The sequence below is a fragment of the Narcine bancroftii genome, chromosome 11 (assembly GCF_036971445.1).
Source record: "Narcine bancroftii isolate sNarBan1 chromosome 11, sNarBan1.hap1, whole genome shotgun sequence".
NCBI classification, from domain to species: domain Eukaryota; kingdom Metazoa; phylum Chordata; class Chondrichthyes; order Torpediniformes; family Narcinidae; genus Narcine; species Narcine bancroftii.
Window position 1 is genome coordinate 5483625 of NC_091479.1, and position 17916 is coordinate 5501540.

General features: G+C 49.6%; 1 protein-coding gene and 1 long non-coding RNA gene across 9 annotated transcripts in view; one reads left to right on the top strand and one right to left on the bottom strand.

Moving 5' to 3' along the window:
* The first annotated feature begins 743 nt into the window (after positions 1–743).
* LOC138745381 (uncharacterized) overlaps positions 744–17916 on the top strand; it is a 32953-nt gene continuing 15780 nt past the window's right edge. For both annotated transcript variants that reach the window (XR_011346230.1, XR_011346229.1), the window contains exons 1-3: positions 744–820; positions 3205–3616; positions 8368–8527. This is a non-coding gene — a long non-coding RNA (uncharacterized lncRNA). The remainder of the gene's footprint in view (positions 821–3204; positions 3617–8367; positions 8528–17916) is intronic.
* The window catches only part of tjp1a (tight junction protein 1a), a 162080-nt gene continuing 150029 nt past the window's right edge, over positions 5866–17916 (bottom strand). For all 7 annotated transcript variants that reach the window (XM_069902365.1, XM_069902363.1, XM_069902368.1 and 4 more), the window contains one exon: positions 5866–6915. In XM_069902365.1, the coding sequence (XP_069758466.1) occupies positions 6821–6915 (95 nt within the window). In that variant the 3' untranslated portion in view covers positions 5866–6820. The remainder of the gene's footprint in view (positions 6916–17916) is intronic.

Below are 17916 nucleotides of genomic sequence, written 5' to 3' on the forward strand. Positions count from 1 at the left end.
GGAGAGGCCGGTGCCTATTTCTCAGGGCAGGAAGAGCAAACGCTGGAGGACATCTGTACCAATGGGGCAATGTCAGGGGGAAGTGCCCTTTCTTTTTTGCACAGAGAGCTGTGGGGGCCTGGGATGCCTTGCCGGGGATGGGGGTGGAGGCTGAAACATTAGGGGCTTTTAAGGCCCGTGGATGAAAGGAACATGGAGGGTTGAGAACTTTTTTTAAAGGAATAGATGGATTGGGACAACATCGAGGGCTGAAGGGCCTCTTTGATCTCGAAGTCCCAGGCAACCCCTGGGCAATTGGCCAGGAAGGTGTCGAATGTGAGAGCCAAGGCTGTGGCCGCGTGTTCTTCACAACCAGGGGATTCATCCAAGGGGCATCCACTGAAGAACAAAGAACCCCTGCGCTGCTCAACTGCAGACTGGGGGGGGGGGGGGGGGGGGTTCATCCACCCACAGGCACAGCAGCTCAACCCCAACCCTGATCCTGCTTTCCAGCATTGACTCGCAGCCACTCCGGATCCGTTTGGGGCCATCGGTCCTCCAGTGCCCGCCCGTGTCCCGCAGCCCGGGCTTCAGCGGGAATCTTGACACAGCAGCGAGCTCGGCCTTTTCAAGCCAGGGCCCGCCCACGTCACCTGTGCGGACCAATCACAGAGGGGCGATCGAACTTGATGGGCAGGTGAGGTGACCCCCCCCCCCCACCAGAGAGATCACATGACCCTCCACGTACCACAGGTGCTCTGTGATGAGGTGCCACAGGTGCTCAGTGATGAGGTGGGATGTGGGGAGACAACACTTCGAACGACTGCACGTCCCTCTCAAGGTTGTATCGGGCCAAGTTCTATTCACTGATAACACCAGGGATGTCCAGAATGGAGATATGGTGGGGGGGGGCAGAATGGAGATGGGGGCCTAAAATGGAGATGGGGGCCAGAATGGAGATGGTGGGCCCAGAACGGAGATGGGGGCCAGAATAGAAATGGAGGGGCCTAAAATGGAGATGGGGGGCTAAGAATGGAGATGGGGGGCAAGAATAGAAATGGGGGGACCAAAAATGGAGATGGGGGCCAGAATAGAAATGGGGGGCCTAGAATGGGGGGCTCAGAATGGAGATGAGGGGCCAGAATGGAGATGGGGGCCAGAATGGAGATGGGTGGGCCCAGAATGGAGATGGGTGGGCCCAGAATGGAGATGGGGGGCCCAGAATGGAGATTGGGGACCAGAATGGAGATGGGGGGCCAGAATAGAAATGGGGGGGTCTACAATGGAGATGGGGGGCCCAGAATGGAGATGGGGGGCTCAGAATGGAGATGGTGGGCCAGAATGGAGATGGGGGGGCCAGAATGGAGATGGGGGGGCCAGAATGGAGATGGGGGCCAGAATGGAGATGGGGGCTCAGAATGGAGATGGGGGCCAAAATGGAGATGGGGGGCCAGAATGGAGATGGGGGGCCAGAATGGAGATGGGGGTCAGAATGGAGTTGGGGGCCCAGAATGGAGTTGGGGGGCCCAGAATGGAGATGGGGAGGCCTAGAATGGAGGTGGGGAGGCCAGAATGGAGATGGGGGGCCAGAATAGAAATGTGGGTCCTAGAATGGAGATGGGGGCCAGAATGGAGATGGGGGGGCCAGACTAGAAATGAGGAGGCCTAGAATGGAGATGGGGGGCCAGTATAAAAATAGGGGGGCCTAGAATGGAGATGGGGGGCCAGAATGGAGATGGGGGGCCAAAATTCAGCAATAGTTGGATGGGAGGTGTCAGAGAGCAGTGGTAGCAAATTGTTTGTCCAATTGGAGGCCGGTGACTAGTGGAGTTCCTCAGGGATCGGTCCTCTATTGTTTGTTATATATATTAACGATCTGGAAGTAGGGGTGGAGAATTGGATAAGCAAGTTTGCGGATGATACAAAGATTGGTGGTGTTGTGGACAGTGAGGTAGACGTAGATTAAAAGGTGATTTAGGAAGGCTGGAGGTGTGGGCTGAGAAATGACTGATGGAGTTTAATATAGATAAGTGTGAGGTGTTACATTTTGGAAAGGCAAATCTAAATTGATCATGTGCATTAAATGGTAGACAATTGAGGAGTGCAGAGCAACACAGGGATTTAGGAGTTATGGTAAATAGTACCCTCAAGGCTGATACTCAGGTAGATGGTGTGGTGAAGAAGGCATTTGGAATGTTGGCCTTCATAAATCGGAGTATTGAATTCAAGAGTAGGGAGGTTATGATGAAATTGTACAAGGCATTGGTGAGGCCAAATTTGGAGTACTGTGTACAGTTTTGGTCACCAAATTATAGGAAAGATATAAACAAAATAGAGAGAGTGCAGAGAAGGTTCACGAGAATGTTGACAGGATTTCAGGGTCTGAGTTACAGGGAAATGTTGTGCAGACTGGGGCTTTTTTCTCTGGAGCGTAGAAGATTGAGAGGGGACTTGATCGAGGTGTTTAAGATTTTAAAAGGGACAGACAGAGTAAATGTGGATTGGCTTTTTCAATTAAGAAAGGGGAAGATTCAAACTAGAGGGCATGGTTTAAGATTGAAGGGGGAAAATTATAAGGGGAACATGAGGGGAAATTTCTTTACGCAAAGGGTTGTGGGGATGTGGAATGAGCTTCCGGCAGATGTGGTCGAGGCGGGATCATTGGTTACATTTAAGGAAAGACTGGATCGTTACATGGATAGGAGGGGACTGGAGGGGTATGGACCGGGCGCTGGTCAGTGGGACTAGGAGGGTGGGGATTTGTTACGGCATGGACTAGCAGGGCCAAACTGGCCTGTTCTGTGCTGTAAGTGGTTATATGGTTATATAATGGAGATGGGGACCCAGAATGGAGATGGGAGGCCAGAATAGAAATGGGGGAGCCTAGAATGGAGATGGGGGGCTCAGAATGGAGATGGGGGGGGGCCAGAATGGTGATGGGGGACCAGAATGGTGATGGGGGGCCAGAATGGAGATGGGGGGCTAGAATGGAGATGGGGGGGCCAGAATGGAGATGGGGGGGCCAGAATGGAGATGGGGGGCCAGAATTGAGATGGGAAGCCCAGAATGGAGATGGGGGTGCCAGAATGGAGATGGGGGGGGCCAGAATGGAGATGGGGGGGGCCAGAATGGAGATGGGGGGCCAGAACAACGATCTCCTTCTCAACATCACCCAGACGAAGGAGCTGAGAGTTGAAGGGGCCTCACCCCTGTCTGTGTTGACAGGATCGTGGAGGAGAGTTAGAATTCCTTGGACTCCATGTGTGAGAAGACCACCCCTGGAGCCAGCACCTCCAGAGAAATGTGAACAAAGCACACCATCATTTCTACTTTCAGAGCAGCCGGAGGCGATTTGGCAGGTTGTTGAATTCTCCATCAGACACATGCACAATGGAAAATATACTGACTGGTTTAGGAATTTGACTGCCCAGGAACACAGAAGGTAGTAAACAATCAAGTCCATCTCGACTCTGACCTCCCACCCACTGAATGCGTTGATGTCAGGTGCTGGCTCAAGATGGGAGCCAACATCATAAAGGCCCTCCATCACCCTGGTCACATCCTCTTCTCACTGCTCCCTTTCGGTAGAAGGTCTGAAGATCAGCACCTCGAGGTTCGTCAGTCCAATTGTTATCAGGTTAGTGAACTTCCCCCTTGTAACAATGACCATAAACTGACACCAAAAAGGGGGCCATCTGCACTATTGAAATGGACTTTTTTCTTGCAGAATGATAACTGAATATCTAATGTACATTATTGTAGTTGTTCTTTTAATACTCATTTTGTGTTTGTGTGTGGGAGGTAGAACGGGGTTGGCACGTGTGTCAGCGTGAGGTGTGTGTGTGTATATAATATATATATATACTCCTGTTGAGGGCGAGAGGTTGTGGTGCTGGGGTCTGATGGTTCCATCCAACACAGACTACACTCCAAATGTGCACCAGGCTGATGGAGCTGCCAAAACTGATTCAGGAGAAAACAAAGAGATAGACGAATGTATTTCAAGACCAGTTTCCTCATCAAGCACATGTCCTTCTGCTGGGAAATGACATTGAAATGTGCCTTGGAATAAGAAAATCATTGCAGTGAGAATAAAACCACTTATTTAGGGTTGTCTGTATCTGGAATGAGGTGCCAGAGGAAAACCCAGGACAATAATGATATTCAAGATGTTCAGACAGATTTTTGATTAGGAGGGGCTTAGAGATGTGGACCAAATATGGCACATATTTTGATTAGATTTTTCTGTGTCTGTCTCTCCTTCCTTCCAGCTCTGCTTCCACAGAGCTCCAAACAACTCCCACCCCCAGTCTCACCTTTCCTCTCTGCTGGTGTCTGTCCGTATCCAATGAACTCCTTGTGTCTGTTGGTCTGTATTCCTCCCCCTGCCCTTTCTTCACCTCCCAGCCTTTTAATTCAGGTGTATGCCTGCTTTTAACACAAAACTTGAAGAACAAGGGCTCAGGCCCAAAACATTGGTTCGATATCTTTTATCTTTATCTCCTCTGAACACTGTGAAGGCCTGGGTCCCTCCAGCTTTTTTATGCAATCACAGACTTTCATGTTTCACTCGTTCGTTCGATGGGCCTGTTCTATGCTAACTGACTATTACATACTAGTTTTAAAGCAAATCTATACCAATTCACTGACCACAGCGATTGCTGACCTCCAGCCAGTCTGGAGAATGGTGAGAACAACTTCCCCAAGCCAGACTGAATCAAATACAACAGTCAACAAGCTTAATGTTTCAAATGAACGATGGAACAGTTGGTCACCAGAGTTTATAGAGGGATTAAACCATCCATGAGTCGGAATCGATCGCTCATCAAGGTTAGCAGAGTTGCGTCTTTCTGTGTGATGCCAGTTTTAGTTCTATCACACTTCTTTACCCAGAGGATTGTGGATCTATGGACCTTGCTGCCACATACAGCAGTGGAAGCCAGATCACTGGGAGTATTTAAACAAAAAAATAGACAAGTATCTCATTAGTGAGGGCATCAAGGGATACAGGGAAAAGGTCGGAAATTGGAACTAGTGTAGAGTAGCTTAGTGTAGATTTACGGAACAGACTCGATGGGCCTAATGGCCTGGTTCTGTTCCTTTGTCTTGTGATCTTGTGAAATCAACTTCCCTGTCCCCAATTTCCAGTCTTCCCCACAAATGGAACAACTTACCTACCTCTATCTTATCTATGCCTTTCATAATTTTATATTTGTATAAAGTCCCCTCTCATTCTTCTAAATTCCAGCAAGTACAGTCCCACATGACCCAATCTCCCCTCGTAGCTCATCCCTGGAATCAACCTGGTCAACCTCCTCTGGACCGGTACCAAAGCCAACACGTCCTTCCTCCAGTAAGGAGACCAGAACTGCATGCAGTTCTCCAGATGTGGCCTCACCAGGACCTTGTCCAGTTGCAGCATCACCTCCCTGCTCCATCCCTCCGGCAACCTGCTGCACCTGCAAACTAACCTTTTGCAATTCATGCACAACCTCTCCAGAGGTCCTTCTGCAAGGCAGCGTGCTGCAATTATATTCTGATTTTCAATGTTTCCTTCTAAAATGGTTCACCTCACATTTTCCAACTCCATCTGTCAGACCCTTGCACACTCGCATAACCTATCTATATCTCTCTATAGACGCTCCATGTCCTCTGCATAAATTGTCCTGGCACTCAATTTCGTGTCATCAGCAAATTGAAATACGCTGCACTCTGTCCCCTCTTCCAGATTGAACCAAAATCCCAAAGAAGTGAGCTTGAGTCAATAACCCAAATCCTAGGTTTAATTGCCAGTGCAGTGCCCTGCTCAGCTTTTTCACACAGACGTGGGCGTGAGGGACAGTTTGTGCTGTCAGCAGGAAATAGACAAATGGAGCATCAAACAAATTTAATATCTTAAAAATGTTTTTATTCAATAATAGTGGTATATTTAGAAAGGTGTAGTTTGAGTAACTTCAGGAAACAAGTCAGCCATACATCAATAATGAGGAAGTGATTAACAGGTGCCGTGTTAGAATCTCCAGCAAGCCACGTACTGCTGTGCCAGAATATATTGTCTATTAATACAAAAATACGCTTTGGGACACACGGTACAGTGACCTGTCACTTTATCCAAAGATCCATTTTACGTTCCCCTCACTGCACGCTAAAATTCTCAAACTTTGCCTTAAAATACAAAGGACCATGCCTTTTCACAAGTTCATTCATGTAAAGCTCCAAAAACTTCAGTGATTTTACTTTAAACTTGTGTATTGATTTTATTGCTGCAAATTTTACAACTGCTCAAAAGGCCCCACAATGGCAGAATATAAAGATCATCCTTAGAAAGTGTTTTCAAATTTGTTTTATACAAAATAAGACATAAAAATGTTAATTTACAGAGGTCCAGGTGATGTTGGGAGTTTATGTACAGCCACAGATCTCCATGACAATGGCCAATCCCATGGCACAGCAGGATGTTGAGCAGTAGTTAATAGGAAGCTTCTGGCGCCAGGTGACTCGGGCAATGTAAAAAAACACAACTTCTACATTTAAACTGAAACATGGTTAACCATATAAACACTTAAAGGATGTAAATTTGTAGAAAAATCTATTTAGTATTGTAAATGATAGTTATAAATGCCAAGGCATCTCTGCTGGTTAACACAGTAACTGGGGAAATTTTCCAATTCAGACTTGCCATATCATTGCATGTTCACCTGCAATTCCATTCACAGCACTTCAAATGTGAGTATTTGCATTTTAGGTTATCACACACAACCTGACCTGATTGTGTGAAAGGTTATTGCTTTAATCTGTGCTCCACCTATTGCCAACTATTGTCAGTCACCCACTTGCATCTTTAAAAGTGATCAATCAGGACTGAAACACAGTTTGTTCCCACATGATAATTAGGGTCTCCTGGGAGAGACTTGTTCTGCCAGCTCTTTGGATCACCTGGGGAAAAAAAAATACAGTGTTATTTTAGCACATTTCTTTACAAGCACTGCAGTGTTCCCACCTCCAATGCCCACGATCAGATCCAAAAAGGTTAAGTCAGCTTTGATCTGATCTTCTAATTCCTCCACCCTCTGAGACTTCTTGCCTTGTCCCCACAAACTGCATTAACACCAGATTAAATACATATCCTTGCAGCTTGTCACGACCAGAAAAACAAGAAAATAATCCAACCAATGATCTTATAAATTTCATATGACCATTTATGAAACATTGCACAGTGGTTATAAGTGACTTGAAGAATGCATTTTCAGGGATAAAGAGGAAAGTTGGAATGGTTGAGAATGTGGACCCCTGTGTTTTGAACTCCAGCAGCAGTGGTGACCTCAAGACCACACAGAATTCAGTCTGGGAGAAACCCTTTAAAAAGACGATGCTGGAGAAACTCAGCAGGTCAAACTGCGTCTTTTATGTAGCAAAGATAAAGGTGCAGAACCAACGTTTTGGGCTTGAGCTCTTCCTCAACCCTTTCAGAATGGATATGATAAACCAGCGTTTCACAGGAAGGGCTAGTGATACCGGCAGACCAATTCAGCTCACATTGGAAGCAAAGCAAAATGCACTGTCAAAAAGCTTTCTCATGATTCGTATCAGCAACATGACGACCAACGATTTTGTCGTCAGCTAAAATTGGCATTCAACCACTGGGACTATCAACAGAGAAATTAACTGAACTGCAAACTTTTGACCACTGCCAATGTTTGAGTAGTGGCTAAAGGACTGTATTAGTCAATGTTTCCATAGCAATCAAGCCCTCACCCCTGAACAAGGCTCAGCAGTCAACACAGCATCTTCCATCCCGACCAGGACATGTGGCAACATCCTCCCATCTGCGGAAATCCTTCCCCCAACCTGCCTGCCCCACTGCGGCTCCACTTATACCACCCCCAAATATAACCTAGCTCCCAACATCAGCCCATCCTTCTGAGAACTCTAACTTGAAACTCTGCAATGACAAGGGGGTTGCCTGCTCTGGTACCCGTGCAGGGTACCAGAAATGGGAGAACACCCTCCTGTTGAGGAGAACCCTGGGAGATGACAAAGGTGAACGAGGCAGCAAACCAGCAAGGGGTTCAGTAGCTGACAGTTGTTGTCGACTTGCAGTCAAAGGACTCACATGGGTTACATGCTATTGGAGAATGGCTCATGGGAACCAGGTTTCAGAACCAGGATTCAAGGGGGTTTTGAGGGCAAGAACCACTGATGAAGGGCCTCAGACACTGAAGGTTTCCTCGTCTTGGAAGTTTGGACTTGGAGCTTCGGCTGCTGGTGGAGTGAACTGGAGCCGGTGCAACTGCAGAGGCTGCGGGAGGGAGCCCTGGAGATGAATCCACGGACACTCAGTGACTCTGAAGGGACTCTCATTTTTGTTTCTCTTTCTCTTCTTGATAGATGTGCCACGCAATTCTAATCGTGACTCTTTGTTCGCCTGATGGAAGACAAAGGTTGACCAATTTCCTGTATATTTACCTCTTTGGATTGTTAAATTACATCACAAAGGAATCTTGAGGGAAGGTTTTTTGTTACAAACTTTGCATACAAGCAGCAGGAGGTAATGAACCAGTGGTTACTTTTAAAACATGAATTTTATTTCTGACTCTTAAACTAGTCATAACTTTTAAACTATCCTTAATACTCTGTGTGTGGGGTGTGGGTGTGTGTGTGGTTGTGGGTGTGTGTGAATGTGTGGGTGTATGGTGTGGGTGTGTTTGTGTGGGTGTGTGTGTGTGTTTGGTGTGTATGTTGGATGTGTATGGTGTGGATGTGTATGTGTGGGTGTGTGTGGGGGGGTGTAGGGTATGTGGGTGAGTGTGGTGTGTGTATGATGTGGGTGTGTATGGTGTGGGTGTGTTTGTGGTGTATGTGGTGTAGTGTGTGTATGGTGTGGGTGTGGTGTGTGTATGTGTGGGCATGTATGTTGTGTGTGCGTGTATGTGTGGGCATGTATGTGTGGTGTGTGTGTGGTGTCTGTATGGTGTGGGTGTGTATGTGTGTGTGGATTGGATGTGTGTGGGTGTGAGCGTGCTTGGTGCGTGGGTTTGTGTGTGTGGTGTGCGGGTAGTATGTGTGGTGTGGGTGTGTATGTGTGTGGGTGTGGATGTATGTGGTGTGTGCACGTGGTGTATGTGGGGTGTGTGTGGGGGTGTGTGCGTGTGTTATTGTGGTGTGGGTGCGTGGTGTTTGTGTGGGTGTATGGTGTGTGTGTGTATGGTGTGTGGATGTATGTGGTGTGTGTGGGTGGTGTGTGGATGTATGTGGTGTGTGTATGGTGTGGTGTGGGTGTGTGTATGGCGTGGCTGTGTACGGGTGGTGTGAGTATGGTGTGTGTGGTATGCGTGGGTGTGGCTGTGGGTGTGTGTGGGTATCTGTGTGTATGTATGTGTGTGGTTTGTGTACGGTGGGTATATGGTGTGTGTGTGTGGGTATGGTGTGTGTATGTGTGTGGAATGTTTGTGTGGTGTGTGTTGTGGATGTGTATGGTGTGTGTGTGTAGTGTGGGTGTGTGTATGTGTGTGGGTGTGTGTGTGAGTGTATGTGTGGTGTGGGTGTGCGGGTGTGGTGTGGGTGTGTATGTGTGTATGGTGTGGGTGTGTATGGTGGATGTGGTGTGGGTGTGTGTGTGGGTATGGTGTGCATGTCTGTGTGGTGTGCATGTGTGTGCGCTGTGGAGTGTTTGTGTGGTGTGTGCGCACGCGTGGTGTTTGGGTGTGCACGGGTGTGCGTGTGTGCTGTGCGGGTGTGTATGGTGTGGGTGTATGGTGTGTGTTTGTGGTGTGTGTGGGTATGGTGTGCGTGTTGGTTGGTGTGGGTGTGTATGTGTGGTAGTTGTGTGTGTGTGGTTGGTGGTGGGTGGATGTGTGTGGGTGTATGGTGTGTGTGGCTGTGTGGGTATGGGTGTGTGGATGTATGGTGTGTGGTGTGTGTGGGTGTGTATTTGTGTGTGTGGTGTGTGTATGGTGTAGGTGTGTATGTATGTGCGTGGTGTGTGAATGGTGTGGGTGTATGGTGTGTGGGTGGGTGTGTATTTGTGTGTGTCTGTGATGTGGGTGGGTGTGTGTATGTGGTATGCGTGTGTGTGTGGTGTGTATGGTGGTGTGTGTATGTGTTTGTGGAGTGAATGTGTGTGGTGTGGGTGTGTATGTGTGGTGTTTGTATGTTGTGTGGAGTGGTGTGTGGTGTGGGTTTGTGTATGTGTGGTGTCTGTATGGTGTGGGTGTGTATTTGTGTGTGTGTTATGTTTGTGGTGTGGGTGTGTGTGGGTGTATGGTGTGTATTTGTGTGTGTGTGGTGTGTGTATGGTGTGGGTGTGTGCGTGTGGTGTGGGTGTGTGTGGAGTGCTTGTGTGGTGTGTGTGTGCATATGTGGGTGTGTGTGTATGTGTGCATGTGTGGTGTGCGGGTGTATGTATGTTGTGTGTGTATGTGTGTTTGTGGGTGTATGGTGTGTGGGTGTGGTGTGGGTGTATGTGTGTGGTGTGTGTATGGTGTGTGTGTATGTATGTGGGGTGTGGGTGTGTGTATGGTGGATGTGGTGTAGTGTGTGTATGGTGTGGGTGTGGTGTGTGTGTGGGCATGTATGTTGTGTGGGCATGTATGTGTGGTGTGTGTATGGTCTGTGTGTGGTGTCTGTATGGTGTGGGTGTGTATGTGTGTGTGGATTGGATGTGTATGGGTGTGTGCGTGCTTGGTGCGTGGGGTTGTTTGTGTGGTGTGCGGGTAGTATGTGTGTGGTGTGTGGGGGTGTGTGAACGTGGTGTGTATGTGTGGTGTGTATGGGGGTATTTGTGTGTGTAGTGTATGTATGTGGTATGTGTATGGTGTGGATGTGTATGTGTGGGTGTGGTGTGAGTATGGTGTGGGTGCTTATGTGTGGTGTGCGTGTGTGGTGTGGGTATATGTGTGCGCGAATGTGTGTGGTGTGTTGTGTGTGCGTGCTTGGTGCGTAGTGTGGGTGTGTGTGTGGTGTGGGTGCGTGTGTGGTGTGGGTGCGTGTGTGGTGTGTGGGTGTTTGTGTGTATGGTATGTGGATGTATGTATGTGGTGTGTGTGGGTATGTGTATGTGTCTGTGGTGTGGGTGTGTGTGGTGTGGGTGTGTTGAGTTTGTGGTGTGGGTGTGTGTGGAGTGTATGTGTGCGCGTGGTGTGTGGGTGTGTGTGTTATGTGTGTGTGTATGTGGTATGTGTATGGTGTGGATGTGTATGTGTGGGTGTGTGGTGTGTATGGTGTGGGTGTGTATGGTGTGAGTGTGTTTGTGGTGTATGTATGTGGTGTGGGTGCATGTGTGGTGTTTGTGTGGGTGTATGGTGTGTGTGTATGGCGTGGCTGTGTACGGGTGGTGTGAGTATGGTGTGTGTGGTATGCGTGGGTGTGGCTATGTGTGGGTATCTGTGTATGTATGTGTGTGGTGTGTGTACGGTGGGTGTATGGTGTGTGTGTTGGTATGGTGTGTGTGTCTGTGTGGTGTGGGTGTGTGTATGTGTGTGGAGTGTTTGCGTGGTGTGTCTATGGTGTGTGTGTTGTGGATGTGTATGGTGTGTGTGGGTGTGTAGTGTGGGTGTGTGTATGTGTGTGTGGAATGTATGTGTCTGTGTGGGTGTGCTGTGTGGTGTGGGTGTATGTGTGGTGTGGGTGTGCGGGTGTGGTGTGGGTGTGTGAGTGTGTGTGTGCATGGGTGTATGTGGTATGTGTGTGGTGTGGGTGAGTGTGTGTGGTGTGCGGGTGTGGTGTGGGTGTGTATGTGTGTGTGGTGTGGGTGTGTATGATGGATGTGGTGTGGGTGTGTGTGTGGGTATGGTGTGCATGTCTGTGTGGTGTGTGTGTGCTGTGGAGTGTTTGTGTGGTGTGTGTGCACGCGTGGTGTTTGGGTGTGTACGGTTGAGCGTGTGTGTGGTGTGGTTGTGTATGGTTGGGTGTATGGTGTGTGTTTGTGGTGTGTGTGTGGGTATGGTGTGCGTGTTGGTTGGTGTGGTTGTGTATGTGTAGTGGGTGTGTGTGTGTGATTGGTGGTGGGTGGATGTGTGTGGGTGTATGGTGTGTGTGGCTGTGTGGGTATGGGTGTGTGGATGTATGGTGTGTGGTGTATGTGTGTGGGTGTGTATTTGTGTGTGTGGTGTGTGTGGTGTGTGTATGGTATGGGTGTGTATGTATGTGTGTGGTGTGTGAATGGTGTGGGTGTATGGTGGGTGGGTGTGTAGGTGGGTGTGTATTTGTGTGTGTCTGTGGTGTGGGTGGGTGTGTGTATGTGGTATGCGTGTGGATGTGCGTGTGTGGTGTGCTGGGTGTGGTGTGGGTGTGTATATGTGTTTGTGGAGTGGTGTGGTATGCGTGTGGTGTGGGTTTGTGTATGTGTGGTGTCTGTATGGTCTGGGTGTGTATTTGCGTGTGTGTTGTGTTTGTGGTGTGGGCGTATGGTGTGTATTTGTGTGTGTGGTGTGTATGGTGTGGGTGTGTGCGTGTGGTGTGGGTGTGTGTGCATATGTGGGTGTGTGTGTATGTGTGCGTGGGTGTGTATATGTGTGCGTGTGGTGTGTGTGTGTGTATGGTGTGGGTGTGTATGTGTGTGTATGGGGTGGGTGTATGTGTGTGTATGTATGTGGGTGTGTGGGGTGTGTGTATGGTGGATGTGGTGTAGTGTGTGTATGGTGTGGGTGTGGTGTGTGTATGTGTGGGCATGTATGTTGTGTGTGCGTGTATGTGTGGGCATGTATGTGTGGTGTCTGTATGGTGTGGGTGTGTATGTGTGTGTGGATTGGATGTGTGAGGGTGTGTGCGTGCTTGGTGCGTGGGTTTGTGTGTGTGGTGTGCGGGTAGTATGTGTGGTGTGGGTGTGTGTGTGGTGTGCGGGTGTGTATGTGTGTGGGTGTGGATGTATGTGGTGTGTGGGGGTGTGTGCACGTGGTGTGTATGTGTGGTGTGGGTGCGTGTGTGGTGTGGGTGTGTATTTGTGTGTATGGTGTGGATGTGTATGTGTGGGTGTGTATGGGTGTGGTGTGAGTATGGTGTGGGTGTGGAATGTGTGTGGTGTGGGTGTATGTGTGCGTGAATGTGTGTGGTGTGTGCGTGCTTGGTGCGTAGTGTGGGTGTGTGTGTGGTGTGGGTGCGTGTGTGGTGTTTGTGTGTATGGTGTGTGGATATATGTGGTGTGTGTGGGTATGTGTATGTAGTGTGTGGTGTGGGTGCGTGTGGTGTGTGTGTGTATGGTGGTGTGTGTATGTGTCTGTGGAGTGGATGTGTGTGGTGTTTGTATGTTGTGTGGAGTGATGTGTGGTGTGCATGTGGTGTGGGTTTGTGTATGTGTGGTGTCTGTATGGTGTGGGTGTGTATTTGTGTGTGTTGTGGTGTGGGTGTGTGTGGAGTGTATGTGTGCGCGTGGTGTGTGGGTGTGTGTGTGTTATGTGTGTGTGTATGTGGTATGTGTATGGTGTGGATGTGTATGTGTGGGTGTGTAGGGTATGTGGGTGAGTGTGGTGTGTGTATGATGTGGGTGTGTTTGTGGTGCATGTATGTGGTGTGGGTGCGTGTGTGGTGTGGGTGTGTGGTGTTTGTGTGGGTGTATGGTGTGTGTGGATGTATGTGGTGTGTGTATGGTGTGGTGTGGGTGTGTATGGCTTGGCTGTGTACGGGTGGTGTGAGTGTGGTATGCGTGGGTGTGGCTGTGGGTGTGTGTATGTATGTGTGTGGTGTGTGTACGGTGGGTGTGTGGTGTGGGTGTGTGTATGTGTGTGGAGTGTTTGTGTGGTGTGTCTATGGTGTGTGTGTTGTGGATGTGTATGGTGTGTGTGGGTGTGTGTGCGGCGTGGGTGTGTGTGGAATGTATGTGTGAGTGTATGTGTGGTGTGGGTGTGCGGGTGTGGTGTGCGGGTGTGCTGTGGGTGTGTATGTGTGTGTGAGTGTGTGTGCATGGGTGTATGGTGTGTTTGTGGTATGTGTGTGGTGTGCGGGTGTGGTGTGGGTGTGTATGTGTGTGTGGTGTGGGTGTGTATGGTGGATGTGGTGTGGGTGTGTGTGTGGGTATGGTGTGCATGTCTGTGTGGTGTGTGTGTGTGCTGTGGAGTGCGTGTGTGGTGTGGGTGTGTATGTATGTGCGTGGTGTGTGAATGGTGTGAGTGTATGGTGTGTGGGTGGGTGTGTATTTGTGTGTGTCTGTGGTGTGGGTGGGTGTGTGTATGTGGTATGCGTGTGTGTGTGGTGTGTTTGTGTGGTGTGCTGGGTGTGGTGTGGGTGTGTATGTATGGTGTGGTGTGTGTATGTGTTTGTGGAGTGGATGTGTGTGGTGTGGGTGTGTATGTGTGTGGTGTTTGTATGTTGTGTGGAGTGGTGTGTGGTGTGCGTGTGGTGTGGGTTTGTGAATGTGTGGTGTCTGTATGGTGTGGGTGTGTATTTGTGTGTGTGTTGTGTTTGTGGTGTGGGTGTGTGTGGGTATATGGTGTGTATTTGTGTGTGTGGTGTGTGTATGGTGTGGGTGTGTGCGTGTGGTGTGGGTGTGTATGTCTGTGTATGGTGTGGGTGTATATGTGGGTGTGTGGGGTGTGCGTGTGTGTATGGTGGATGTGGTGTAGTGTGTATGTGTGGGCATGTATGTTGTGTGTGCGTGTATGTGTGGGCATGTATGTGTGGTGTGTGTATGGTCTGTGTGTGGTGTCTGTATGGTGTGGGTGTGTATGTGTGTGTGGATTGGATGTGTGTGGGTGTGTGCGTGCTTGGTGCGTGGGTTTGTGTGTGTGGTGTGCGGGTAGTATGTGTGGAGTGTTTGTGTGTGTGTATGTGTGCATGTGTGGTGTGCGAGTGTATGTATGTTGTGTGTGTATGGTGTGTGGGTGTGTATATGTGGGTGTGTATATGTGTGCGTGTGGTGTGGGTGTGTATGTGTGTGTATGGTGTGGGTGTGTATGTGTGTGGTGTGTGTATGGTGGATGTGGTGTAATGTGTGTATGGTGTGGGTGTGGTGTGTGTATGTGTGGGCATGTATGTTGTGTGTGCGTGTATGTGTGGGCATGTATGTGTGGTGTGTGTATGGTCTGTGTGTGGTGTCTGTATGGTGTGGGTGTGTATGTGGGTGTGGATTGGATGTGTGTGGGTGTGTGCGTGCTTGGTGCGTGGGTTTGTGTGTGTGGTGTGCGGGTGTGTATATGTGTGGGTGTGGATGTATGTGGTGTGTGTGCACGTGGTGTGTATGTGTGGTGTGTGTGGGGGTGTGTGCGTGTGTGGTGTGGGTGTGTATTTGTGTGTGTAGTGTATGTATGTGGTATGTGTATGGTGTGGATGTGTATGTGTGGGTGTGTATGGGTGTGGTGTGAGTATGGTGTGGGTGTGTATGTGTGGTGTGCGTGGGTGTGGTATGTGTGTGGTGTGGGTGTATGTGTGCTTGAATGTGTGTGGTGTGTTGTGTGTGCGTGCTTGGTGCATAGTGTAGGTGTGTGTGTGGTGTGGTGCGTGTGTGGTGTTTGTGTGTATGGTGTGTGGATGTATGTGGTGTGGGTGGATGTATGTGGTGTGTGTGGGTATGTGTATGTAGTGTGTGGTGTGGGTGCATGTGTGGATGTATGTGGTGTGTGTGAGTATGTGTTGGGGGTGTGTGGTGTGTGTATGATGTGGGTGTGTATGTGTGTGGTGTGCGAGGTGTGTGGATGGGTGTGTGTGTAGTGTGGGTGTATGGTATGTGTGGGTGTGGCTGTGTGAGTGTGGGTATGGGTGTGTGGATGTATGGTGTGCGGTGTATGTGTGTATTTGTGTGTGTGGTGTGTGGATGTATGTGGTGTGTGTGGGTGGTGTGTGGATGTATGTGGTGTGGGTGTGATGTGTGGGTGTATGGTGTGTTTGTGGTATGTGTGTGGTGTGCGGGTGTGGATGTTTGTGTGTGGGTCTGGTGTGGGTGTGTATTTGTGTGGGTATGGTGTGCGTGTGCCTGTGTATGTGGTGTGCGCACGTGGTGGGTGTGTGTGTGGTGTGTGTATGGTGTGGGTGTATGTGTGTGGTGTGTGTATGTGGTGAGTGTGTGTGGGTGGGTGTGTATTTGTGTGTGTGGTGTGTGTATGTGGTGTGGGTATGGTGTGCGTGTGTCTGTGTGGTGTGGGTGTGTGTGGTATGGGTGTGTATGTGTGTATATGTGTGTGTGTATGTGTGCACCTGGTGTGTGGGTGGGTGTGTGATGTGTGTATGGTGTGGATGTGTATGCGTGTGTTGTGTGTTTATGGTGTGGGTGTGTGGTGTGGGAGTGTGGTGTGGGTGTGTATGTGTGTGGTGTGTGTGTGTTGTATGCGCGTGGTGTGTGGGTGTGTGTATGTGGTGGGTGTGCGTGTGTGGTGTGGGTTGTATGTGTGTGGTGTGGAGTGTGTGTGTGTTGTAGGTGTGTGGGTGTGTGTATGTGGTGGGTGTGCGTGTGTGGTGTGGGTGTGTATGTGTGTTTGTGGGTGTATGGTGTGTGTGTGTGGTATGGATGTGGGTGTGTAGTGTGGATGTGTGTGTGTGGTGTGGGTGTGTATGTGTGGTGGGTGTGTGTGTGGTTGGTGGTGGGTGGGTGTGTGTGTGGTGTTTGGGTGTGTGTGGAGTGTTTGTGAGGTGTGTGTGTGCATGTGTGGGTGGGTGGGTGTGTGTATGGTGTGGGTGTGTATGTGTGTGTGTGGTGTATGTATGTGGTGTGCATGGGTGTGGTGTGTGGGGGTGTGTGCATGTGGTGTGGGGGTGTATTTGTGTGTGTATGTGCTATGTGTATGGTGTGGATGTGTATGTGCGGGAGTGTATGGGTGTGTATGTGTGGTGTGTGGGTGTGTATGGGTGGTGTGTGTATGGTGTGGGTGTGTATGTGTGTGTGTGATGTGCGTGGGTGTGGTATGTGGGTGGTGTGTGTATGTGTGTGGTGTGGGTGAGTATGTGTGTGGTGTATGTATGTGGTGTGCGCGTGGGTGTATGTATGTGCTGTGCATGGTGTGTGCATGGGTGTGGTGTGTGGATGGGTGGGTGTGTATGGGTGTGGTGTGTGTATGGTGTGGGTGTGTATGTGTTGTGCGTGGTGTGTGCGTGGGTGTGGTATGTGGGTATGGTGTGGGTGGGTATTGTGTGTGTTTGGTGTGTGGGTGTGTGTGTGTGGTGTGGGTGTGTATTTGTGTGTGTAGGTGGTATGTGTGGGTGTGTGTATGGGTGTGTGTGGTGTGTGGGTGTAGTGTGTGGATGGATGGTGTGTGGGTGTGGTGTGTGGTGTGGGTGTATGTGTGTGGTGTGTGTATGGTGTGGGTGTGTGTGTGTGTGGTGTGTGGGTGTGTGTGTGCTTGGTGCGTGGGTTTGTGTGTGGGAGTGTGTGTGGATTGCGGGTGTGTATGTGTGAGGGTGGTGTGTGGATGTGTGGGGGTGTGTGTGCGTGGTGTGTGTGGACGGGTGTGTGTGTGGGTGTATGTATGTGGGTGTGGTATGGGTGTGTAGTGTGGGTGTGTGTGTGGTGTGGGTGTGTGTGTGTGCATGGTGTGTGTGGGTGTATGGTGTTTGTGTGTGTGTGGTTTTGTGTGTATGTGTATGGTGTGTGTGGTGTGTATGTATGTGTGGTGTGGGTGAGTATTTGTGTGTGTTTGTGGTATGTGTATGGTGTGGATGTGTATGTGTGGTGTGTGGGTGTAGGGTGTGTATATGGTGTGCGTGGTGTGTGTATGGTCTGTGTGTGGTATCTGTATGGTGTGGGTGTGTGGATAGGATGTGTGTGGGTGTGTGTGTGGTGTTTGGGTGTGTGCGTGCTTGGTGCGTGGGTTTGTGTGTAGTGTGTGGGTGTGGTGTATGTGTGTGTGGTGTATGTATGTGGTGCACGTGGGTGTGTGTGTGGTGTGGGTGTGGTTTGGTGTGTATGTGTGTGTGGGTGTGTGGTGTTTGTATGTATGTGTGGTGTGGGTGTGTATTTGTGTGTGTAGTGTGTGTATGTGGTGTGTATGGTGTGGATGTGTATGTGTGGGTGTGTGT